Source organism: Galendromus occidentalis, unplaced genomic scaffold, assembly GCF_000255335.2.
Source record: "Galendromus occidentalis unplaced genomic scaffold, Mocc_1.1 scf7180000077438, whole genome shotgun sequence".
Classification (NCBI taxonomy): domain Eukaryota; kingdom Metazoa; phylum Arthropoda; class Arachnida; order Mesostigmata; family Phytoseiidae; genus Galendromus; species Galendromus occidentalis.
The window spans coordinates 964345-990656 of record NW_003805426.1 but is presented as its reverse complement, the minus strand read 5'-3'; the positions used below and the strand labels follow the sequence as shown (position 1 = coordinate 990656).

The 26312-nt window shown below is 51.1% G+C and overlaps 4 protein-coding genes across 4 annotated transcripts; 3 read left to right on the top strand and 1 right to left on the bottom strand.

Moving 5' to 3' along the window:
• Nucleotides 1–761: 761 nt before the first annotated feature.
• Nucleotides 762–4146, bottom strand: LOC100898553 (NEDD4-like E3 ubiquitin-protein ligase WWP1). Its single transcript, XM_029111401.1, has 8 exons — nt 4044–4146; nt 2790–3307; nt 2318–2674; nt 2125–2223; nt 1859–2036; nt 1417–1762; nt 1077–1336; nt 762–919 (listed from the first exon to the last, which is right to left on the bottom strand). The coding sequence occupies exons 1-8, from the start codon at nt 4144–4146 to the stop codon at nt 762–764; spliced, it is 2019 nt and encodes a 672-aa protein (XP_028967234.1).
• A 2780-nt stretch (nt 4147–6926) lies between these two features.
• Nucleotides 6927–10766, top strand: LOC100902881 (uncharacterized). Its single transcript, XM_003743048.2, has 8 exons — nt 6927–6991; nt 8129–8268; nt 8501–8663; nt 8785–8942; nt 9152–9340; nt 9450–9656; nt 9780–9918; nt 10064–10766. Exons 2-8 carry the CDS (start codon nt 8137–8139, stop codon nt 10159–10161), a joined length of 1086 nt encoding a protein of 361 aa, XP_003743096.1. The 5' UTR covers nt 6927–6991; nt 8129–8136; the 3' UTR covers nt 10162–10766.
• A 4579-nt stretch (nt 10767–15345) lies between these two features.
• On the top strand, nt 15346–16440 carry LOC100902733 (uncharacterized). The gene is made up of 3 exons (XM_003743047.2): nt 15346–15436; nt 15695–15840; nt 15958–16440. The coding sequence occupies exons 1-3, from the start codon at nt 15358–15360 to the stop codon at nt 16333–16335; spliced, it is 603 nt and encodes a 200-aa protein (XP_003743095.1). The 5' UTR covers nt 15346–15357; the 3' UTR covers nt 16336–16440.
• A 3496-nt stretch (nt 16441–19936) lies between these two features.
• Nucleotides 19937–26110, top strand: LOC100898412 (uncharacterized). The gene is made up of 11 exons (XM_003743102.2): nt 19937–20026; nt 21118–21205; nt 21456–21732; nt 21938–22227; nt 22512–22913; nt 23628–23792; nt 24458–24528; nt 24739–24845; nt 25086–25251; nt 25527–25772; nt 25909–26110. The coding sequence occupies exons 1-11, from the start codon at nt 19937–19939 to the stop codon at nt 26065–26067; spliced, it is 2061 nt and encodes a 686-aa protein (XP_003743150.2). The 3' UTR covers nt 26068–26110.
• Nucleotides 26111–26312: the final 202 nt, after the last annotated feature.

Sequence of the window (26312 nt, the reverse complement as noted above, 5' to 3'; positions counted from 1 at the left end):
TGAGAGAGACTTATTCAAAATTCTCAAATCAGGTACCGAGAACAGTAAAAAAAAACCTTCAATTTATTCGAAGAGAGGCCCGAGCCATGCCGACTCACAATTAAGGCCATGAGAAGATTTCCCCTCGTTCTCGCCCTGTTGTCTCACACGCAATGCCTGCAAACCGACGAAAAGATGGACCCTCGTTGTCCACCGGTGTCTGCGATTTGAGAACTTATGATCCGGCGGACCGCGCCGCAGAAGGAGCTCGCTGGGTGGATGTAGAATGCGTAGAAATCGGATGACGATAAGCCTCCCGCCTCGAACAAACTGACATTGTGCTGCGAGCCTGTCACTTGAACCAGCATCGAGCGGGCTCAAGAATCAAATAATACAGAATTTCGCACCGTAAAGCTATTCCAAGGGGAAGTCAGACGCAGATACACATTAGGAATTCTCGAATAATCCGTCATAGAAACAACTTCAAAATAACGATTTTGAGATGATCAGCCTCGAAGACGCGGATGAATTTAGAATGTACCGGAGTGCTTGTTCCTCCAGTTCACGAAACCGAACAGGACCGTTCGTATTGAAAACTATCGATGGAAAACTTCTTGAATTCTGAAGCTCGCTCCCAGGCACACAACACGAGGATGACAAGTCGTACGGGCAGCCGGATCTCCCAGGAGCTAACTGCCTTCGCCGTACGACCTCGATAGAAGAGGTTGAGAGGGGAAGACATTGCTGAGTGAACGACATCCCAAAACTCCGATTTATGCCAATCACGTCGAAGTCCCAACAGTAAGCAGGAGCATGGACTTCATTTCGACCAAAGACCTGTATGGAGGGAGTTGAATCTGATTCAGGCTTTTTCGACTCCGCGGCAAACGGTTGATATCGTCTGCGCGCTCGATGGTGAATTTCTGCGGACCGTAAGCGCCTGAAAAACGGTCAAATCTCAGTCAGCTGAGCATGAGTTTGGACGGCTATACGGAGATATTCCCTGATATGTCCTTATATTCATGCTCATTGTATTTTTCTCCTTCGCTGCCCGATCATCCAGACAGTTTGCGACCCCGTAAATTCGCTAGACGGACCTTGCAAAGCTGCGAACCCGCCGAGAGGAACCCGACACGTTCCCGTGACGAATTGCAGGAAACGAATGAGAGATCTCGTATCGAAGCCGCGAACAGTTGCCCAAAACCAGCGAACCGGTTCGGCTTGCGGACCATATCCTTTGTAGTCGGTATTCCGCTCCCAGTCGTCAATGTCGACTTCCTGAACACCGCATAGCAGCATCTCCAAGTCACGTTCGTCTGGGACACCGAGCCACTCGCATGGAAAAACTTCGTCGAACCTGGGGGGAGGGTAATCGGGAGTTCAGATCGTGACCTTTTTCGGTGTTCATGCCCGATATCCAAGAGGAGCGTCACCCACCCATAGAGTATCGCTTTGCTTTGTTCGGCATCGTCGGAAGAGAACCATTCCATCATAAGGGTCAGGTACTCGAATTTGTTTGCCTCGCAAACTTTGATGTGTTTGCCATCGAGTTTGAGTTCGTGTTGGACGAACTTCCCCTTTTCAACATAATCTACCGCGAAATATAGATCCAAGTCCTCCACATTATTTTCACGGACGTACACGAGCAAATCGTATAGTTGTGGATCAATTGCCTCCATGTCTTCCAGCTCTAGTCTCAGGCCCAGAATCTTCTTGAAGAACACCGTGTTGAAGCCCGAGAAAATCAGTTTCTCATGGAACAGTGCAAGTCCGAAGACGCGACCTGTCGAAAGAAAATCGATCCAGGCTGAATCTCCGCCGGAACTTCACGACCCTGTGATGGATGATCCCGTATTATCTGCCGCGGTTTGAGACGCACCAACAAACCTGTAGTAGATTCGGAAATGAGGCAGCTTCGAGCTCTCAGGATTGATCCGGAATGTTGATTGGGAAACATCCGCGTATTTGAAGAGTCCGTACATGGGGTTCAGGATTTCCTGCGTCAGGAGTATGAACCAGTCCCGGATGGAAGCGACAGGATCCATGGCAGGTTCATCCTGCGCGACAGAATATTTTTCCAGATGAACCAAGGGAAATCCGGGCGCAAGAAATCTTCATCGAAGAAATAAGCGGAAACTCTCTTGCCTCGAATGTCACGCTGAGTTTACCGCGAAGCTCTTTCACGGACTTGTCGTAAATTGTGCCGAATGAAGTCTCGAAAATCTCTGATCGCTTAACCTTGACCTGCGGAAGAAGGCCTCTGTCATTCAGTCGGTCATGAATGGTTAGACAGGCGATCCGGGAAAATAATTTTCCTTATCATGGTCACTATACGGACCTCGCAAAGCTCTTGTGTCGACTTGCAGTAGCAGAGTGATCTCAATCTCGCCATCTTTCGCCTCAAGTCATCATCGCTCGCAACTTTTTCCTCTTTCTCTACCACGAGCGCTAAACTTTGCGCTGTCGTCTTCGCATCATCCTTCGCAAGAGCCGGTACTGTGCCCCGAGGCCTTCGGGGATCCGTCGAGGAGCATTCACCGTTCCTCACATTGACAAAATAATCTGCGCCTTGCAAGTCCCGACGTTTCTCCCACCCGTCGGGAAGTGCTCCGAGGCCATCTTCGTCGCTCGGGGTCACGGGTTGGTTGCACGGTTTCCTCATTTGGCTGAGTCGCATCGACTGATATCGCGTGTTCTGCGAAGGAATATTGGAGAATGATGATCATTGTTATTATGAAAAAAATTCTAAAATAATGATAGAATAACTGATCGGAGATCTAGACGGTGCTGGGGCAGTCCATCCAACTCACCTGCCATCGATGCCAATCGCAAAGCTGCTGTACTGTCGGCTTCACCCAACTCCGAGCCTGAGTCTCTGGATGATAGAAATAGGTCCGGTTCCGATCGTCTTTACACTTCAACCAGCCGATGATCTCAAAGAAATCGCTTATCCCCATCGGAGAGTCTTTGTGTTGGCCGTCAGCACCACAATCCTCCGGTCTCTTCCATTGGAATACTTGGGTGTCCTGATTATAGTAGAGCGGTGACTCGTCGACGACGAATACGGTCCAGCTCCGTGGAAGCTTTGGATCTTTGTGTATTTGAGTCACGTTCAAGGGGACCAAGTCTCCGAAGCCTCCCCCCCTTCTACCTCCGTCGTCCATGCCTTCAGCGAGACCTCTCGCTTTATCCGGTTTCTCCGTGCCGAGCTGGCCACCACCGCGGCAGCATTCTGGAGGAGCGCGACGCATATGAGTGACGTAAGAGTTCTCGAAATCTTTGCCCGCGCTTCCCTTCCCCTTCGTCGACGTAGGCTCCGAAAAGGCGCCTGGGGAAGGAGCGACGAGAAGAGATCTTCTCTCAGATCGCTTCCGACTCCTTGCGCGAATTTTTTGCCGGTGTCGGTCGACTTACTGCTTGGTACAGATGCGATTTTCGATATCAGCTTTCTCTGACAAGACTCCGGCCAGTCCTGTGTACGCCGATCGACATCTTGAGCGTTTCTTACTCTAGCACGAGAACTCCGACGGGAGTCAGAGCTTTCTGATGCTGGCATCGAGCATCAAGGTATCTAACCTGGAGAATGATTATGACTAAAGCTGACCGGTGAGTTCTCCTAGTCGCGGACAGCTGACTGGCGATTCCGCAGTCAGGAGTTGAGAATGAATCATCGTGAGCGTCATACATTTCTTCGAAGAATCTGTCGCTCGCAACGCTCCACGATCCGATCGATTCGGATGGTAGAGGGAGGAAAAAATTGGGCTAACCTTCGAGAGCAACTTATGAGGATTCGCCTTGAAACTGCGTTGTTTTCCTCGATGGAAGTGTCTGAATGAGAGTCATGGGTCATGGGTGTCAGACAGACTCCGTGCCTGCGGAGGTCGATCGAGGAACTGTCCACAGATTTGCACCTTTTGCATCTTGTGAAAAGCTTTGTATTTCTGCATCGCTCAAAGGAACGATAACCCTGTCCAATGTCAGCTCAGTGAACTCAGCCGGAATGGGCCTCGATCTTGTAGCATTCCAATGTCTGAGTGGGTTAAGATGCGAACTAGTCGACTGACGCAGCGTTTCGGGGATGTTGGCCACAATGAAGCTGTCGATGGAGTAGACCATTTGTCGGTGGATAAGAAAACCGGTATCGTATATTTCGATCATACAATTCATTGCTCGTGTATTCGACGAAGTGTAGATCGTAAATTCTATTGATGAATAACAGAATAATATGTATCTACCCGGAGTTAATATGTGCTACGCCAAGCTCATTCGCTTCCGACAAGGGGGGTGCGATCGCGAGTAGACCTCGAGCTTTGCAAAACCACCATCCATTATTATGTCTACAAGTGTCCCTGAGGGGAGTTCACGAAGCAATTCCAAACATTTATTCGCTGACGGACCAAACCAGTCCGAATGGAGCCCACATCCGGAGCTATGATTCCAAGACATCCGTTTCAATCATCGTCTCGGAGATTTGGGTTTATGTTTTTCTGAATCTTTCCTCGTCTTTGCGCGTTTCCCCGCAGACGGCGCTCTATTGTCATCTGGAGAAGAGCTCACTGAGTTCCTCGGATGCCAAAATCAAGTATACATATGCGATTCCGCTGAGGGGAAGGAAACTCACATCTTGAATCAACGCTCTCTTCGTCGGAGTCCGAGTCCGAATCCGGATCGGGGTAAAAACCGGCACCGGGGACTTCGCCTTCCGACGGTTCGAAATCCATCACACTGTCTGTACCCCAAGATATACCTCGGGGTTGAGAATCACTTTCGAGCTCTCCTTTACCTCTCTTCGTCGTAGCAGCAAGGGTCTGCAAAGTCAAACGACCCCAGTGTAGATAAGATTTGGAGTCTCCTCCGCGCGTCTATTTCTCTGCATCGATTTTGAAAGATTTCGACTTAGTCACGATTTCCAGCGGAAGGTGTATCATGTCTTCGTGTTCAAATATCAGAGAGCGCATTGGAACATACACATTTTTCACAGGTAGCTCCGCACAGCGCACATTTCGGCGCCATCAATGACTCTCTGGGATCACTGGCTTCATGGGACTTCTCTTCTTTCAAGATGTCCGAAACGATGACCTCAGCTTGTCGAGCCTCAGCCTGTAATTGCTTCAAGGTCCCGAATACTGATCTGCGTTTGAATGCCTGTTCTGCAGCTCGGTTCAAAGCGAATAGAACCCGGTTCTTGCCGATCCTGGCATCGTCTTCATCCGATGATCCCACTCTCAGGAGAGGTAGAACAGTGTCCTTCACGGCATTTATAAGCCTCCTAGTTTGTTGCGTCAATATCTCGACCGAGGCGCTGGACGTGGAGTCGTCCGAATACGATCGCGGACGAGACTTGGTTTTTCTTTTCGAGCGACTGCAATCGTATATCCGTCGAATGGCGCTATCCGAAGAGCCGTTCCCCGTGAAAGGGGTCAACACACTAGACTCACCTATTTTTTTTGCTTCGGCGAGTTTTCTCGCTTTTTTTCTTGCTCATCGTCCTCCTAGCTGACTCTGGCCGTCTATGCTTCAGCCCTTACACGGATAGATCCTAACCACATTTCTCTCCCTCCGCTTTCGAGACAGCGCAAAAGCTGCTAATCAAATGTGAATTAATTCCGTTCCCAATGAGATGTTTCTCCTTTTCTCGGGAGAATTCCTGTTGTTTTTTTCAGGATTCGTTATCAACATGGGAAAACAATAAAGCGATGAGGAAAGTGCAGAAGAGACGAAGTGGAATAAACGCTATTGTCTTTCGAGATTGTCGACGATCTTACCCGAGACGACCGTATATTTAGTCTGAATGAGCTTGTATTTGAATGATCGTGGAAGCTAGAGATAGCTCACAGGAGCTCCTCTGAACCGAGCCCCGCGCTCGATCGGAGGAAATCCTCGATTCACCGGGGAACAAGCAGACAATCATATCCTCGATCGCACGCGCAGAAAAAAAATCTGGAACCTAGAGACATGTGTGTGGCCGCGGATGCCTGCCCGCATCTCACCCGTGAAGGAGAGCGTTCCCGAGTCACCTTATCTGGCATGACGATCCTCTGTATCGCCCGCGTCGAGAAGCATCTCAATCCCATCATCTCATCGCTCATATTGAGTCCGAATGACTCCGGACTTTTGAATCACAGTTTACTGCCAGCTCTCTAATCAGAAAGTCACTGTAGACCTGAGTCATCGAGTTTGTGGGCTCCCACCGCTTGATCGAATAGGAAATGAGATGTTTTCCGAAGGACGCAGACTTTGAAGCCTATCGCGAGTTTTCTTTCGAACGCCAATTTAGAGTACTCGCCTCGATTGCCCCGAACTCCATGAATTATCGAGTGCCAGCCTCCGGCTTCAGATATAGAGGCCGGATCGGCTTATTCCCGTCAGCCAGGCAGTCCGATTCGATCGGATTCCACTAGTGAAGAATGACGTAAGCTCGGAACCCGGAAATTCCGAGTCCCCGTGCGCGAGAATCAGTAGTGCCTCACCTGAAGGGCTCCAGAGACTCCTGGGTTCCGATTTTCTTATAAGTCGCCAGCGAGATAGAACGCTCCGCCGCCGAGTTCAGGCTGAGAGGACCATTCTGTAAGGAAACATGGGCGAAGCAACACCTCGACGCTGCTAAATTCCAGGGCTCGCTCCCCGTGCGGCATATCTAGTTCAGGGATTGACCTAAATGGAAAATTCGCATCTCGGTTTCCGGAAGGGGGCCAACCCTCGAGAGTTTGAGCAATCCCGATGCGATAAAATTCTTCTTGTGCATACCCAGCCAGCGAAACACGATCGCAAGCAGCATCGTCCTGCAGTGAAACCGTGTGAGTCAAGGGTCTGGCATGCTAGACGGGCAATTGTGAAAGGACAGGCGCGCTGAGCTGATTCGGTGCAGACGAATTGGACTCAACGCGTAGTCACTCGAAATTCGCTCCGATATCCAAAAGGATTTAGCGGCTTGAGATATTGTGCACATCCTGCCTGGGAGTGTCGAGTCCCGCGAATCATAGGAGCCTGTGGATCCTTGTCAAGCGATCAGGTGGGTGGATCACGTTCGTCTCTTTCAGAAAATAAAAGTCCGAGAGCGAAAAAGCTCCACCGGGAGCCCATCGTAGATTCTGTTTCGGTCAGCATATGACCGTGAATTCACCGAATGTGAGTGGCATGCGTCACACTGGACTCAAGCGCGAATCGTGGCAGATGTTCCCGGGGACAGCTGCGGCGAGAACTTCCCCAGCCAAAATGGAAGTTTTCTGAGCGCGTTTTTATTTTATGGGCACTCGAGGGTAAAAAAGAGCTTGCGAGACCTAACGGGAGACTCGATGGAGTGATTCAGGCCGGCGCGCCGTCCCTGGAACTTTGCCCTGATCTCGAATTCGAACAATGAGAAAACTGATTCTGGACGCCCGCGCTAGGATCCGGAATTCGAATTCGGACTAGTTCTAGTTTGCTCCGAGTTCACCCTTAGACTCTCTGAAGATACATATCATGGAACGCTTCTTCGCTCTATCCTGCGTCTCTCTCCGACGGACGTTGGCATTCCGAATGCGCGTCTAGACCAAGTATGCCTCCGTCGGAGAGGGGACGGATTCAAAATTTTTGTCTCCCCCGTTCTGGTGTTCCCACTCTTGTGCCTAGCCGATCCGGTGTCGCTTCCCGCCTCGGATACGCGGCGTGGTCGAGAGGCCTTCTCTTATTTATCATCTCTCATTCATTTAGCCAAATCTCTCTGAGACCTCTCCTTAGAAACCGCTGATTTGTACCCGAACGTATCTCCGTCCGCTGACAGAGTCAGTCTCGGAGGTGATTTTCTTCCTTCAACAAGCGCCGCCCTGGCTTGAGGGACGCGGACGACTGACTCCAGTCACCGAGCCTCCTTGAATCGCTGTCCGAAGTTGATCACCAAGAACCGATGAGGCCTAAGCACTTCAAAAATGGTCGATCGTGGCGATGTGTCTTTGATATCTGTATCCGGGGAAGTCCACTCACAGGGGATGTCTCGCGCTATAGTTCTCGGAAGAGCTCCCTATCTCCAATGGCTCTCGATGAATGCCTTACGGTCTAAATAAGAAGTGATGCCATTGCGATCTCGACTGCAAATGAGAACAATGTCACGGCGAAGCGGAACGTGGAAAAGTTACTCATAGTACTTACTCATCAAAGTCTCCGCTTTCAGCGATTTTCATGGATGGCCCATCAGATATCATGCGACCGGGAGGTCCGCCGTCCTCGGACTCGGCATCCATCTCATCCTTCAGCCAGATCGAGGGCTTCGTGAAGCCCGACCGAATCCTGGAGTACACAAGGTTCGGACCAGTGAGTATGATCCGTTCCTCAAACGATAAAGCAGCAATCATTGCATACCGGTATCCTTGATTGTCACCCAATAAACAGGGGTCAGGTGGAGAACGTCAGTTCAAATCTGAGACGGATATCGATGCCGCCTCGAGCCCCCAGTCCGAGCCCTCTGAGGGTTCCCCCGTTACTTTCGAAATGTCCTCGGAGTTGATTGAGCCGTCGGTTCCTTTTCAACTGATGCTTCTTCCAGTGGAAAAACTACAGTCGAATCACGACCCTGGAGAAAGCTTTCCTGGGCGCTTGGTACATCGCGCTTCTTCTGAGTCTCGGCTTGACATTCTATAAACTCGCTACTTCTACCTCTGGGAATCCGGATACAACGACCTATGGAGCGATTCTCATCATCGCAGCCCGTGAGTGAATGAGAGAGTTCAACTTCGTAGAGCGCTCGATGCGATCGAGAAACTTACTTTCGAAGGAATGTAATGTATGTGTATGGACAGAGGTCAACAGAGTCAATAATGTCTCCTCTAGTTTTCAGCTTTTTCTACGTCACGACCGGCGTTCACCAGGAGCAACCCCACGAAATGATTGCGCTTTGCATCACCAACGGGATCGTTCTCGGCTACGTCGTGATCAATTTCGTCAACAGCCGGGCACGACACGGCGGTAAAATCGATGAGATGAAGCTTGTGAGTTTCTGCAAAGATCATATTCGCACCCTTGGTCGGATAATTGACTCCTCCGGTCATTCTTCGTGGAGTCTCCATCGAGTTTTTCCCCGAGTATTCGAGAGCTCAACTTGTCGACAAAGAACTCTTGTCGAGCGGGTATGGCCACGAATCCACAAAATTGAACCCAAACACCCGTTCCGCTTGGTGACATGAATTCCTTCTCGCAGGCTCGTCTAGTATTTACCAGTGTATTCTCTGCGCTCTTCTTGCCTCTGTCATTGTACCTCGCGCGGAGATATTGGACTCACAAAACACTCATCACCTTCGCCGTAGGCTCGATAAATCCTGAGACTCAAGCCATGGCCCAAGTTTTATTCATGTTCCTTTCCGCCCTCACCTTCGACTTGCAGCTACAGGTAAGGCCTCCGCTATATTTCGTCGAACTCGTCCAAGACCTGTTTTCGGCTCCTCATTCTCTCGAGAAGGCATAATAACGCATCTCAAGCCCGACTTCCTCTTTCATAGTTGAATTTCTTGATTCTCGTGATGCGGCAAGGCTTCGAGAGCGCGAACCTCACCCAGGCACTCATCCTCATCTCTGGAATCTTGATACTGATCATGTGGACGATGGTAGGCCGCTTTGCGGCTCGCAGAGAATGCAAAAACATGCTCCTGGGCTTCGTGATTCTTTCCTTTCCCAACCTCATCTACGCTGTTTTCGCATACGTCACCGTAAGTTCGGGGAATGCCTCGGTGATCAAGTGATCAAAGGTACCGAGGTTTATGAGGTCATGGGTTGCGGCACAAGGAATCCGATGAGAAATGGCTGACGATCTGCCGATCTTTTTCCCCCAGCTCGCGAAAACCAAGACCAACCCTGAAATGTTCAGTTTCACCCTTCTCTGCGGAGGCAGCGCGGTCCTCATGAGGATGCTGATTTTCGTGCTGACGTACTTACTGTATAGAAATTTCGGGAAAGGCTTGAAAGACAGCAGTAAGTGAATTTTGCGCGTCTCACAGATGTCTCGTCTTGATGCCCATTCTTCTCGGATCAGTCTCCATGCAGTCAGTCCTGTGTGCATATATCATCCCGATAAACTTATCTGTAATCATGATGACGATTTTCATATCCTCCGCAGTTTTCCAATGGCATCTCCCCGCCGAAGAGATCGCTCGGAGACGGAGATCTACTTTCGCTCAGGTCTCAACGGTCAATACGGCTGTTGATGATAACTGAGGAGGATTTCCGATGAAGTTCGAGGTTCCCCTCTCACGAAGCCCCTCATACTCACCCCGATCCAGTGTCATCCGTCTGAACTGCCGACGCTTTACAGATCTTCCGGGTCACAAGTCCACAGGTTTCTTTTTCCTAGCGTCACGGGCTGTAGCCAAGTCTGCCTTCCCGAAGCTCGGGTTGGTCCAGAACCCGAGCCGTTTTACATACAACCGGATGGAACACTCCGTTCGTCCTCAGCCTGGTCACTCCCCGGATCTCCCCCTTGAGTACTCAGCCTTGATCGCTATACCGAACTCTGTTTAATCGAAGGGAGTGCCGGTCTACTTTCTCCCAACCTCCGGAGGAAGATCCGCCAATTGATCAAGGAGTGCCTCTTGACTTTCCAGCTTTGTATTATGTACTAGCGCTCCCGATCGCCGCTTCGCGGCGACTCGGTATCGCTAGACTCACTACACATGCGCTGGCTCCCGTTTCCCCGCTTCCCCGTTTCCCCCCTTTCCCGTTTCCCGCCTTTGCCGTTCATCCCTTTCCCGTTTCCCCCCTTTCCCGTTTCCCTGCTTTCCCGTTTCCCGTCTCCCCACTTTTATTCCATATGTCCATCGGAAAATCTATACCCTTCACGGCTACAGCAATTTTCTGCGAGATAGAGTAGAAAGGCAGAGGCCAATGGGGACGGCAACCCCCGATAGCCTTCTTAGGAGCCCCCGAGAATCCGCTTCCTCATAGTGTTCCAGCCGATAAGAAATCCTGAGAATTCCCGTCTTTCCCTTGACGAAATCTTAGATTCTCGGTGAGAGGACCACTCAGATAATTTTTTTATGGTGGAACGACCCATCACATGAGAACGACGACCCTCATATGACCTTCCTGAGGCTCCCGGGAACCCACCTCTGAATTTCTGCGGCGATCGGTTCAGGCGTTTGTGAATTTTGCGAATTTCGGATTTTTCAATTTTTCCCGAGTTTTCGTATTTCCGTGGGTGGAGCACTCAAATAATTTTTTAAAGGTAGAAGGACTCATCGCATCGGAGGACTGACCCCCCTAAAACCACCGCTGGATCCCCCAGAACACGCTCCTAAATCTTCACGACGATCGGTCCAGCCGTTTTCGAGTCTATAGGGTACCCCGGACATACAGACAAACAGACATACGTTTTTATATTAATAGAATATAGAATATCGGACACTGCCTTCTCTCCTACGGAGGATCATACCGCGGAACTGTTATGTGGTGATTTATTCTTCAATAAGAGAGAAAACGTTTTCCAAAATTGGCGTACCTTGGACCCTGAGGAGGGCATCGAGGGCGACGACGCTGATTGCTGGTGATATATGAGCGTCTCCCCTAACCTCGACTGCTCGTATAGATAGAGAAGAGCTTGGGGAGCTCCCGTGAGAATTTTTTTCTGCTTTTGATGAATATAAGTTTCGAAAAAGGAGATTTTCGACACAGAGTGAGGACAAATCAACGCGAAGAGGAGACCGTCTTCGACGTCGGGTTTAGAAAAGCAAGTTTGGAATTCCACAAGGCACATATCTGTCTGATGTGATCCTCGCGCATCAACGGCGAAGGCTCATCAATGGCCCTAAGAAAGTAGCATCAATATGCTGTCTGCCGGTATCGGAGAACGTTAGGGATGGGGACATGCTTGAATCGAGTCTGATAGGAGATTTCGATAGCGCGTAGCATGAGATAACACCTGCGACCGCGAATCCGCGTGAAGATATAGAGCTTGACCGTTGAATACGAATGAAGACTGAAGACTGACTCAGACGAGGAGCGCTTTCTTTTCAAGACGAGTCGTGCATTCCCGATCGAGGAAACAAGACAAGCATCCTCATTCGATTTCGTTTCGGATCGATCCGAGCGCCAATCCACGCCACTTAAGATGAACAGGATGAATATCAAGCATGACTGTCCGCGCGATTCGCTCCAGAGATAAGTTGAACCTCAGCCGATGACCAAGCGCTTCATCGAAAAATCATCTAGAACAAGCAAGCAAGTCATTCCCCGCAATTCACTATTGACCGTGTTCGTAGTCTGACCTAGAGATGGTCCCATGACGCTTCTACGGGTGAAATTCTGCGTTGCGAGACAGCGTTCGGGACTGAAACCCTGTAAAATACGCTCTCCGGGTTCTCCCAACCTCCCGCGCGGGACAGAATAAAAGCGAGAGGGGCTCACAGAGGAGCGCAAACAACGAAAGCGGACAGTCATTCATAGCAGCCTTGGATCCTAAAAAGCACGCAAGATGCTCCCGATCGAAAATGGTTACGTCAGAAGGGCCACCTACTTCGTATCGAAGCCCGGTGTGAAAGAAGAAGACATAAGAGCGTTCGCTCTGTACACCCCCCCTGCTAACGGTTTGAGGATCGAGAGGGTGCAATTCGGGAGGACTCGCCCTCACAGACTCATAGGGAGGCACCGCGACAGGTACGAGGGGGAAAACTATGAGGGATTCGTGATATTCAATCGCGGTCCCTTTATCGGGGACCCTTTGTTGGTGCAACTCGAACGCGAAATCGCTGCCTATACGTGTCCATTCGAAGGTTTTACTCGACAAACCGGGGGACTGTTCGCCCCCGAGCAAGCAGCAGAGGAAATCATCAGGAATTAGCAATACATGAATGTATTCGTTCGAGAATGAGAAATATATGAGCTTGAGTCGAGCAAAATCATCCGAGGCTCATCAATTGTACATTGGCGGGTCGAGGGCCTTGGGGGGCGGAGACCTCTCCGCTTCGACGGGGTGATGTCGCGGACCCATGCAGGGAGTCAAAAATCAGAATAGTTCTCTCCGAGTATGTCCTCCCCGAACCCGTCGGAAGAGACGCCCGGAGTCTCTATCCGTGAATATCTGCGAATCATCGATGATTCAGGCTGGAGCTCCTCGCGGATGACTGGCACTGAGGAGCTTGCTGTTCGGAGGAAGAAAGATAGGAGCCTCCTCCGGATGCTCAAATCTGTCCGCAGGGACCCATCGCCGAATGTCATTTTCGGGCTACCTATTGCTTCCGAAGGATGCTTGACGTAGCCTCATGATTGGTCGAATCCCGCGAAAAAAAAACTTACTAATTTCTCCATTGAATCACAACATCATTCATCGAGGAGACCCCTCGCGACCTTCGGATGAGGTGCTGGGAATCAAGCGGTTCTGGGACTCCTTTCGGGAATCTCTGCTCCTAGCGAGAGCCTGATATACCGATCGGCGTGATCGGTTCCTGGGTTGTTCGTGAGCAGCCAATAGCCTGCTCTTCCGCCATGTCCTCCCTCGATATACTTGGTGTCCCAGCAGACGAGAACCATTCCGCAGGTCTGGATTGGCTGACGCGCTCCTCAGTTAGCGAGAATACGGTATCGGAGCCGCGTCCGGCTCCCGAAACGTCATGAGTAGCGAATCAGATAATTCGAATCTCCTCGCACATGAAGCGGCCACTCCATAAGAAGATAATAAAAGGTCGTTGACGCGAAATACGACGTCATATTCCGAAACGTACAGTAAAACCCCGTTATAACGGACTTCAAGGGGCCGCCGAAATTGGTCCGTTATAGCCGAGGTCCGCTATATCCGAGCATCATCCCCGAGTAGCCTAAAGGAACTCATTGTAGCCCGTGAATTACTCTTGAGACGCCGGCTCGTCTCTGGTGCTACTGGATATCCGGGTTCTCTTGCGAATGCAGCGATTTCCAGACTTCGTGAGCGATTAAGCATGCATGTCTGATAACGAAGAAAATCTCATTCTGCATATGATCTTCTTCCTCCGGCTAAGAACTAAACTGTCACTTGCGTCTCAGAGCTTGTCTCGACTTTTCCAAATCGTGGTCACAAACTGCTCCGATAGTCCACGATTTCTGCAAACTGTTGCCTGACTCACACCGTTCGTTATCTCTTCGATTATTTCAAGTTTGGTTTTGATATCGAGACACAGACGTTTCGCTTTTGAAGACATCGTCGGCAACAGCAGCAGCTGAGTCAGCAGCTGTTGGCCACGCGAATGTCGCTTCGGCTCTCGCTGCGACGCGCACGTCCACGAGCAATGTTGCAGGAGGCTCGAGAAAGGATGGTCTCCGAATTTTCGCTCCGTACGAGCAGGTCCGTTATAACCGAGTCAAATTGCACAGGACGAGATAGGATTGGGGCCGGGGAATTCGTCCGCTACAGGCGAGAGTCCGTTATCCGGGTCCGCTATATCCGAGTAGCTTTATATGGGAGGTCCCATAGGCTCGGCCGAGACCCGAAAATTAGTCCGTTATAGGCGATTGTCCGTTATGTCCGAGTCCGTTATAACGGGGTTTTACTGTATGTTCTGCTCGGGAAATGACGTCATGAAATTTCGAAGGCTGTCCCTGTCGGAAAACACAGTCGAGCACGAGCTGACTGAGAAAAAGCTGCGTTATAAGCTGCACTCAAGTCTGAGGCGCTCTCCTTGCGGACACTACCTACTCGCGGAAGCGCCTCTCGCCGCCGGGGTCGAGGCGAGGAAATCCCTCCTATTGTATTTAGATTCTGATTTGGCTGAGACATATGGAAAGAGGTCGTCGTGATCATCCCTCGGTGAGCGTGGAAAACACCGAATTCAGCGAGTTGCGGATACTCGCGAAACTCGACGTGTGGGAGCTCCAGTTTTCGTGCAGGCTTCTGAGTTCGAGATGAATTCTGGTGGTAGTATTCTGATGACTTGAGCTATCCGCCGGGGAAAATGGGGAAGTCTCGCAGATTATATCCAGATCCTGGGCCGGCGCACAGATGCTCGGATACGTTCCGGTCGCTGACGAGTCGGTCGTTGAGTCCGGAGGCCCTCTGGAGAATGAATACAAGCCGACACGCATGGAGCACGGCGGAAAGGGTCGAGGCATCGAGTCTTCACGAGACAGACGGGCACGCTCGATCCAGCCAGCCAGCCAGGTCTCATCAGTCCCTGTAGAAGAAGCTCATGTTGATGCTCTCGAATCGCTGAAGGTCTCGCTCTACATCGCGGAAATGCATCGTGACAAAGTCCGCCGATCGACAACCGACTCGACTCCCGATAGTGGAGCCACTGTTTTCCCTGCAAAAGAGTTTATCGCTGGAGGAGACGCCGCCGCTTCGAGAATGAGAAAGGGTGTATTTTCTGGTCATTGGATGAGCAACCCTCTCAGAAAAACTGCGTTGACTGACTTCCCCAGTCGACTTCAGACACCACACGTCCATCAGTCATGAATCGAGTGTTGCTGACTGCGTGTGTGTTAGCATGCTTGACCAACGCGTATCGACTGCGCAGGTCACATATTTCAAGTGAGTCCACGATTCTGGGCAGAATACGCTCCAGGTTAGCGCCTTATCGATTCTGAGGGAATTCCTTAGGATTTCATATGACGTCATCATGGGTCACGCAGATCATATGACGGTTTGAAGGGTCATGCTTTGATACCAGGATTTTTTTCTACGACGACGCGACGTACTCAAACATCTCGAGGAATAACTCGATTTTTATCGTTTCCCTTGTTCCTCGGATGTGGACTCGTTGATTACGATTCCGTGTTCCTCCCTCAGAGAGTGTCATCACCTTCCCACATGATGATCATTACGCATGCAGTACTCCTTACCGTCAACCCGGAGTTTGCGTACCAATAGAAGCGTGCCCGGAATTGAGAAGGGTCAGCCTGTACCGCTTGAGCAAGTTCCTCTGCGGTTTCGACGTGAGTGTCAAGAAGTATTGGGTCATTGTTTTATGAGCTCTTGTCGGTCGAGACATAAACGGATTCCACAATAGAAGCATGGATCGAAAATCATGAAGACGACCGCCCCAATTGCAGGCCGGTGACGTACCGCTACTCTGCTGCGAGCGTCAGCTCCTGCCACCGGCTCCGGCTGGGCCACTCTCAACGCCTCCGTCGGGGGCGATTCCCACGGTGAAAAGTTCAACAGGGTTCAATCCCAATCAATCGATAGCCCCGGTGCCATTGTTGTGTTCCGTTTCCGTTCACGAAGGTCGTCGCTTGAAATCCTGTTGGTTCCTGGCCCTTCAGAGAGTCGTCTACCCAGAGGATGGGGACGAACCCATTCTCCCGGAAGGTCCGGTCGCCATCGAAAAGAACCTCAGCGTGCCAAATACAACGCCAAATCCAACGGAACCCATCGCAAGACCTATTGGGGACCTGAAACCGAGCAAAACATCCGTAACGTCAGACTAGGAAGTCTCGATTGAGGCTCTCCCCGGAAACCGCGAGAGATCCCGACCCACGGCCATAGATCCCCGACATTTCATCGACTGAATAAATGATTGTTCCAAATGATCATGACAAGAGCTCGCTATCTCCGAGATCGATCTCTCGCCTAGAGCGAAAGCTGTTTGATTTCACGGAAGATGATTTCAGAGCGAGGGGGCGGCAGATTACCGTTCTCAGGTATGAGATGAGCTACGAACATCGCCGCCCCGGTCGCTTATGATCGGCAGAATCGACTCGGGCGGAAAACCCGCCGGAACTCTGGTAACCGGGATCTAGCTTCCAGTCGATAAGTGACAAGAAATCCCCGATTTTCTTTCGGGGAAGAACCGGCTGACGATTCTTTTTCTCTCTTTCCACCGGGCTCTGACAGCTACACTGTATGCCTATATTCGAAGGAAGGAGGCTTTTGTCAATGGGGAGGGAATCTATCGAGAGTTTCCTTTTATTCAGTTTCTTCTACTGCTTGATCTATCGTACCTCCCTCCTCCCGAGGAGCTTCCCCCAGTCGCGTGGCGTTGCCCTCTTTCGTAGTCTCTGTGTCCTTCTCGCTCCCCCCCATGGGCCGTGCGGCGCTCGTGACCGCTTTTCCCGTGTTGACCGTGACTTTTCTGGTATCGCCCTCCCCCACGAGATTGTTTATCCCGTCCACTAGCTCCTTTTCCCTGCCTCTGCTGATGATATCTGCCGTGTCTTTCGTTCCCTCCTTTCCGACCGAAATCTCTGCGACTGCTGTTCGATCGGTGATGCTTTTCATTGTCGAACGCGTCATCGAGGAAGAGATCGTGGTCGTGAGACCCAGCTCGATTATAAGAGTTTTGGTGTCCGAATCTCCGTTCACCTTCTTCGTCGTACCGTCCGTTGCCGCCACCTCCCCCGTTCTGGTGTCCAGATGCCTCATGGTGCCCTCGGTGATGGCGACCTCCTTGATGACCGCTCGCTTCATAACCTCCGTGATGACGCCTGTCGCCCTGTCCGTGATGACCTCTCTGGTGCTCTCGGCCCCCGGACCTTTGACCGTGACCACTTCTGTCATGACTCCCATGCTCGGAGTAACCTCCGCGACCGCTCCCACCATTTCCCTGACGTCCCAATTGACGGTATTGGCTACTCGAGTACGTAGCGCTCGCCAGCAAGTCTCCGGCGATTTTCCGAAATGGAGAGGACCTCACGGAGATCGGCGCTCCCCTTCCTGGCTTCAAGACTGAGGAACTCACATTCAAACCCTGGGCGTTCTCAATGTGAATGCCAAGCAAAATTATCTGAAGAACAATAGTGCAACAACATTAGAGGACTTTCCACAGATCTCGTACTCTGACACCGTGGGTCTGTCCTATGAACACTGCGAACGCGACATGAGCGGACTGTTTTTCACTCTAATGGAGAAGATCGATTCGCGCACCGCTCCGCTTCAGAAAGAAGTGTTCAAGGATTTCATGAAATTCTGAAAAGCGGAACTGAATTGGACATCGAAGGCTTTCGGTTCCTTCCAGAGGAGATCTCTGGGGTTCGACTCCTGCACGGGACGACCTTCACTGTCAACTACGATCGGCTTCAGAACAGTTTCTTCCTTGCCAGACTGATTGACTCGTCCGTAGGCCTTCTCACGATCCTCCTTGTTCTCTTTGCGGAACATTTCCCGCGAATCGGTCGCTGATTTCTTGTATTTCCCGTGATGCAAGTCATCGTAGTACGTTTTGTGGTCGCCGTGCTCTTCTCGATGGAAGACCTTCTTGTAGCCGTGGAATTTACCGGCTCCGGCGGAGTCCCAAAGCAAAAGTAGCGCAAGCAGTGTCGTTAGCAGCGAGCGGTGAGCGGTTAGGCTGAGCGGGAAGGCCACCTGTAAGTTCTCGAGTGTTCCACATAACTTGAATGTTCATCCGAGCCCGGAGAAAGCGGGGAAGAGATTGAGACCACTCACCACGGCAAACAGAGATCTTCGAGCTTTCACACAAGCCATAGGGGGCTTTGCAGTGGGCTCTCGGAAACGCTGTCAAGCGCTCGCTCGTCGGCAAGAATTCTCGTTGCACTGCTTCGACGCGGGTCGACGCTCCGCTCTTATAGACATTGACGAACGGAACTCTTTTTTTTCGCGCTGAGAAAGTGGAACTTTTTCACAAACAAAGAGTCAATTTCCAAGACTGTGTCTAGAATTTGCCCGACTCGTCGTCCGTTTTCCTTCCGAGCTCAGGAATTCGGATCATGTCGAAAAAGTCAACGTTTGCGTTTTTCTCCGTGAGAGTTGTTCCCAGCGTCGAATCCGTTCCGTTTCTTTGATTCTCCAGGTGAAAGTATGGATCGACGGCAAATATAGCCATGAGATGAAGAAGAATGCGCACTTTGTACGGAAACCCCGGACTCACGCCCCAGCGCGGTTTTTTATTCGATAACTTAGAAGATGATACGTGCTTCCATGAGCCACGATGAAGTCCGGCTTGACAAAAATCGAGATAGTCCTGGAATGTCCGTCTGGGACTCGGATCACCCGGTCGGAACAGCACTCTGTTAGACAGCTCATTCGGTTTCCGAGCTAATAACTTTTTTCCTTGAGCAACACCACGGATTCCGCACGAGAAGTCGAACGCCTTTGTCGTGGTTTCGATGATCACGGTTGAGGGCCTTTGTAGTACCAGTGGCTGAAGGCTATGAAGTAGTTTTTCTCATCCAGGACAGGGGCAATCACAGGATTCATCTGCATCAGATAGGGTCCAAGCCAAAACATATAGCAGCAAATCGAGGTTAGTATCAACATCGTCTGTATCAAACTCCGGTTGTTACTGATCGGGATCGCCCACGGAAGAATGCAGCCCACGAAGAACCAGAATCCGGTGACGATCCAGAGCGGTGACAAATCCATCACAGATGGTCGAGTTTCTTCTGGTGATCCTCGAGCACAAAAGTTTTCCTCCACCGTACCAGGCGCCTCGTTGAGCGATGCTGCGGCGTGACTCTACTCGTGACTGTCTAGATTATTGGGGATTATTGAACAGAAGGGAGAGGGTGAGCAGATAGTTGACGCGTTCGATACCAATGGTGATGGTGATCGAAGCGGGAGACGGGGGAAATCGAGTCAGGGATGAATCTTAGCTTTTTTTGGCGCGTTCGCGAACCCATTCAGGCATACAGGAACCTTAAGCTTTCGATTGGTGTAAACCTCGCGGCTCAAGCGATATCAAGCTGAGGGAAGGGAGAGACTGAAATCGACGACTACATCCTCTATCGCGGGAGGCTCTGAACTTCAGAAGGCTCACCCATTTTAGAATGCAAGGAAAATTAAGTAGAGATCATCCTTGGAGTGTCGACATCGAGTTCCGACCCTGCTCTGGTCGGAAATCCACTCCGAGCGCCCTCAGCTCCGGCTGCTCCCTATTCACGACTTCCCAGTTGAGTTGATCCGATCCGTTTCCGTCTGTTTCTCCTGCGGAGGGTCCTCGATTGCGAGAAGTCGTGAATGAGAGAAGTGTAACATTGAGAAATTTTCTCCAGACGATCGCGCTTCGCCACGATCTTGCGATGACATAACCGGGGAAAGAATGTGAGCGAATCCTTCTCTCCAGTGCCAAAACCGATGAAGATTCTTCTGGTCAGCAAGTTTCTGTACTTGCTTCATCTTCACGGCTATGGAATCGTAGTTGGTGGAAGTTCAAATATGCACTGGGTGAGTCGTTGTGCGCCATGTCGATCGAGCTCGAATGTCAGGTCGGTGTCAGGATCAGGTGACCGGGGCACACGGACGACTTTTTCACGGTTCTTGTATGTGTCACGTGGACATGCATTTGGTGGGATCTCCGTGCTGTGCCCCAAAAAATCGGTGCCCAATCGATCAGCTATTCGGTTTGTTCGCATCGAGATTTCGTTGAAGTTTGTGCCGGAGCCGATGTTTTGACGAAAACAACATCCGAAGAGAACGCGAGAGCCGCTGAGCGATACACACACAAGCGCGTCTTGGATTCGCTCAAGCGTACCTGAAGGAAAACGCTGAGAAAACGCGAGAAAACTTGTCGCGACGCATCAAACGATAGGGATTTCCAGAAGTTACTCGGCAATAAGTCGTCTCGTTTACAAAATTTCTCGGATGGAGTAGCTCGCAATGTTCATGGACAACCGACGGTGGGATGGCGTCTCGATGTTGTCCTCTTTAGGGAAATCCCGAATGGTGGAGCATCTCGTGAATTGGACCCTATTCCTGAAGTCGATTCTAGGATCACTGAGGGCGGAGGTTCGAGCAGATCGGCATCGATCGGGCGACATGCATATCCTTGAGGCTTGAATATCCAGCTTCCCCCAACACCTGCTTATGGCAGTGATCGTTGTTTTTCGGTGTTGCTGTAGTCGTTCACTCCGTGCGAGTCTTTGATTGTTGAGTCTATCTCTCCACAATGTTGCGAGGTGTCCGGTTGCGCCCTGTGAGTGGAAAATGACAGCCTTGGCCAGACTGTTCGAAGGATTGACGACAGTACCATGACGGTTCCTAGCTGTTTTTTTTCGACAGGAGTCATCTAGCGCAAAAACGTTCAATGGGATCGGAGGTGGTTGGTCCCGGGAGCTATCTCGCTCCGGCATTCATACTCAGAGATTTGAATTCTAATTAGCCGATCGCAGCATGGGATCAATGTACATACATTGAGTACGCCTATGCTCAATTCGAATCGGATATCGATGATACCTGCTTCTCAAGAGTCATAACGAGGCGGAGGACCCTCACAACTTAACGGGCCGTACCTCAGGAAAAACTCGTACCTTTTGCAGAATTCCCTGTATATCTCATTTGTTCTCATCTGTACGACAAGAATCACCTATGGCCAAGGAGATTTCCAAGCCCGTGGGAAGAGAGGCGGTGAGTCCTGTTTCAAGCTCAATTTTGATCTAATGAGTGGAAATAGGCTCATCGATAACATATCGAAGTGTTTGTTGGATTGGAAGTGAGAGAAAAGAGCCTTTCGTATTCATCGGTTCTTTTTTCAATCGTCGGTCCAATGAGACGGCTCGCCGTAATTTCTCCTGGTGAGCGAATCCGATCGGAGAGCAAGTCGATGAGAGTCACGAGAAGAATCGGATTGCTCAGAGTTCGAATATTCGTCTTGCAGGCCTGAATATCGGCATCAGTCTTGATTTCTCGGCGGGGACGAGGAGGGAAGATCCCGCAGAGAAGCGGCACGTCCAACTGCCTCCGGGTGCGGAATCGGAAGATCATGGAGAGCCAATCACGGATGTCGACGTTGTGCAACGCTTCCTCCAACAATTGGAGTCCCATAGACGGAGGAGCTCGTCTTTCGAGGGGGTTCCCATTCTCGGCGGGATCGTGAAGAAAGTGCGGCGGTACCAAGCTTGCATCACCCCGAAATACGACCGCGGCCACTGCAGGTCTGTTTGGAGTCGGAGGCGGTCTGATGATATACTTAAATGCTGATGGCGGGACGGGAAGTGCAGTCGATAGAGCCGACCTCATCCCATAATTCAAAGATCCCGTGAGATTGCGTGATCTGCTATTCCATGAGAGGGATTTGCCCGCGTGAACGAGAGCTCCTCGACAAGTTATTTCTCCAATCGATCCCTTATCTTCCGACAGACATGTTCAGCATTGCGTCCTCCCTGCGTTCTTGAAGAACATAAACATTCTGCTCTCGTACTCATGCTTCATCGGCGGGGCTCATCTCGGAGTTTGTTGCCCAGATCGACATTTCAGCACCAATAGTGAAGAGAACGAAGATTCCGAACTGCCGCCAAGTACGACAACGAAACGGCCATCCCTAGTCGACTCGCTCCTGAGCCCCGTCGGAGGTTTGCTGAAACCGCACAAACCGAACAACCCGAAAAGACCGGACGCTCCGCGTCAGCCCGACGGGCCCGACTCTCCTGGCAAGTACCAACCGAACGGATGAGCTCGAACTAACAATCACGCGGGTGATGGTGGGCACGTTTTTAAGCGATCATATCAACCTCATCGGCAGGGGGGAGCGGAACGATTAACACGCCTGTGCCTGTCGACTTTTTCGCGTCTTCACAAAGCTATCTCGAGAGCCCAGCTCAGTTCTTCCCACCCCCGTACTCACCGCATCGGCCTGCACCGTACGGACGACCGCAACCATCTTCATCGCCGTTGGGGACGTCGTACTTCTCTCATCCATCCGGTCCGTTTCCAGGACCCGATGGCTATAGACCACCCCAGGAAAGTGATTTTGTCGGACCCCCGGACCGCCGCCCTCATCCGCCATTCCGACCGCCCCCCGATACGTTCAACGGCGGACCTCAACACGGTGGTCCCCCTCCGGATGGTTTTCCTCACGGGGGACCTCCCCACGGCCAACTCCACAACGGTGGGCCCAACAGTGGAGGACCTCCCCATGGTGGGCCCCACGGTGGAGGACCTCCCCATGGTGGGCCCCACGGAGGAGGACCTCCCCATGGTGGGCCCCACGGTGGAGGACCTCCCCATGATGGCCCCCACGGTGGAGGACCTCCCCAGAATGGTGGACCCCCTCAACACGGTGAATTCCATCCTCCTGCTAGGGGACAGAGTAATTCCGAATCCAACTCCAATAACGGTGAGAGTTCTGAAAAGAAAGACGCGCCGCATCAAATCATCGATAGATACGCGACGTGGATGGGAAAAGTTCTTCGAGTTTGCTGATCGTTCTGTCGCCGCAGCGGGGAGTAAGATTCGAGGTTCCTTCCTCACCTGTCCAAAGAGCTGGATGCTCGAAGCGGGACTGCGATTCCATGGCGTGAACCGTGATCTCTGATCTCTTTCGCGATATTCGCGGCCGGGCGCTCAAACTTCATGGAGCCTCTGAGCTAGGTCAGGGCCGCTGCCGTGGGGTCCCGAGACCGAAGTTCACGGCTCCTAGCCCGGGATCGGGCGTGAGCCTTCCGAGACGCGATTAACACTCAGCCTTGGATGTGGCCTGCAGGGAGATGCCTCGGAGGATTCTTACTCATCAGTACAGCCGGTCTTGTCTTACCCCGTCCCGGCTCCTCTTGTGTTCTCCTGAGATATCTGGGACCGTCGCGATATTTACCGGAGCATCTTTTCTGATCTCCGGAATGCAAGATGGAGACGATTATAATTTCGATAAATAATAGGAAAAAAAAAGAGAGAGATTCTCCGAGCTCTCTTCTGTACTTATGAGCACTCAATTGACATTGACTATTCGCTGAGTTCCCGTTTGCCGTCTCGCAAGTCAAGAATTGAGCGAGCGGAAATTCCTGGGATCAAACCTCAGGAAGGCGAGAAAAGAGTAAACCATGAAGTTTCGCAGGTGGGGGTAACTATTTTAGCACGGTGAAACCGGCAGCTCCGATCAGAGGGGCTGCTTACTACCCGGAAACAACCACGAGTATGAGCGGTTCCACCCCGGGTGGTAACAGCGGTAAACACTCTGAAGACATTGTGTGGACGTCGACTTCGTCGTCCTGGTCTACGGGTAAGGTCGCGGGCTCGATACTCGCCAGTGCATGCTCGCACCTGTGCGTCTAACAGCTAGCTTCGCTTCGAATCCCCGCATCAAGACTGTGTCTCGCGAAGAGACCGAGACGGAATTGCAGACTTGCACGCGTGTTCCGGAAATCGAGGATTTGTGAAAGAGCTCGGCAATCCAAATAATTGTCAGTAGATGCGTACCCCATGTCTAGGTCAAACAAAACCCTCCCCAGCGCTCCCTGGCTTCGGATTCTGGGAGTAACTCCCGATGCCATGCAATGGGATAATTTGCATTACGTTTCCAAATAACGACCGAACACCCGCAGAGCCCTCTGTGCCGATCGATGAGAGACCACACACCCCACGCGAGCCCACGACGCAGAGACCTCGTCCTCGGCCGACTACGTCAACGACAACAGCGAAGCCGACGAAGAAAACAACATCCGACAATTCCACTACTCCTGGATCTCATGTTCAGAAATATTCAGTCAGTAAGTGGATTTCGGATATAAACTCTGATAGCCATTCGGCTGAGCTGCCCCTTAGCGAGTCGTCCCGCGTGACTCGTGACCCTCGGAACCGACATTCCGAATTTCGAATTTCTCCATTTACCCTTATATCTGTGGTTTCATCTCATGACTTCATGCTCTCATCTTAATCCTCCCGCAGCCTGTGGTCTCAGCGTCAACAATCGGATCGTAGGAGGAGAAGTCGCTAACGCCGAACTATGGTCTTGGGTTGTAAGTTCACAAGGAGAAGCTTCGAAATTGGGTTGTTGACAGTTTCGGCAATTCTAAATGGTCTCATTCCAACAATGGAAATTATTCTCCGTCAGTTATTTAGCAGTCGTCGATGTTTGACAATAAATCATGTATCTTAGCCAGAAAAGCACGGCGTGATATTTATACACGTACAAAATTCTCCAGATGAGGAAAAAGTTTCTGTTTCAGGCCGCGCTCATGAAAGTTGACAAGCGGTCGAATAAGACTGAGCAATTCTGTGGTGGCGTGATCATAACCAACCGCTACATCGTCACGGCTGCACACTGCTTGCCAGGGTAAGCACAACGACGATCTCACAACCGACGTGACGTGTGGCCGCTCGCCGGCGACGCCGATTTGGCCGAGTTTCTCTCACGACCTTCTCGGACCGATAGGCTTGATGCTCGTAAGGGGGTGGTATTCATCTCCAAAGACAGAAAAATGCTGGGAGACTGATGAATTCGCGACCCGAGCTATCACACGGCATTTCCTGTGGGACTGATTTTAAGCTGAGGCGATGTCTCTACGCTATGCAGGATCTCGGCGCGAGATTTGACGATAAGACTCGGCGAGTTCGACTTCAATGAGAAAGAGAACAGCCGGCGGCAGGATTTCTCTGTGTCACGAATAGTCCGTCATCCCGCCTTCAACGAATCTAATAACAATTTCGCGGACATCGCTCTCATCAAAGTGTCTAGAGACGTAAGTTATAACGAGACGAGCAGTATCATTCCCATATTTTCCGCGCCATCTCTCCACCCGATTGGAAGGAGAGCGAGGTCCCGGGCTCGATTCCCGAGACCGACCGATAACTTTCGCTGATCAATCAAGGTCCTCGATGAGGAAGTGAGGCTAAATGCATTAGACGGGCCTCGAGGGGGTACAACTGCAAACTCGCTTGCTTCCCCATCCGCCACCACTACGGCAGCAGCGAGAAAATATCAGAGGAGCTTGATAAGTTCCTCATCCCATTGCAGATCAAATTCAATCAGTTCCTTCTTCCTGTCTGCATGCCTCCCAACGAAACTTTCGCAGAGAAAGTGGCGACAGTTATTGGCTGGGGGGTTACATCCTTCGCAGGACGTTCGTCCAACGTTTTGAAGCAGCTCCGGATTCCGGTTTGGAGCAACAAGGAGTGTCAGGAAAAACTCTCAACCATCACAGTCCTCCGGGAATTCCTTTGCGCCGGACTCAAAGATCAGGGCGGTAACGACTCCTGCCAGGTGGGTTTCGCCAAGAACGCTCCGCTATTCCTGCGCTTCGAGAGACTTCTCTCTGAACGGATGAGCACTCACTGTTCGCCGAATTTCGGAAGCAATTGATTTCCGTCTACTTAAAGCTGTCTTTCCGATTTCTCAGGGTGATTCTGGCGGGCCCCTCATGGTTGAGAACGAGAACAAACAATGGACCTTGATCGGCGTCGTATCGTGGGGATACGGCTGCGGCCAAAAAGGAATACCAGCCGTTTATACGAGAGTGTCCCAGTTCCGTCAATGGATATACGATAATGCCATCTGAGACCTCAGCGGAATGCTCGATAATTGTAAATAAAATTATTTTTCCCTAATTTACGAAGTGGCCGTATCTCTGAGGGTTTCGAGCCTCGGGCTCCCGAGCGCCGACTCCAATTCCGACGATGGGGACCTGGAAGTTTTTTTTCCGAAAGCTAGAGCCATTTGCCTCGAACAGCGATGATATATTGCAAGATTTCGTACAGTAGATCTCTATCGAGCTCTGCGATCCGACAGTAAAAAACTCTCGAT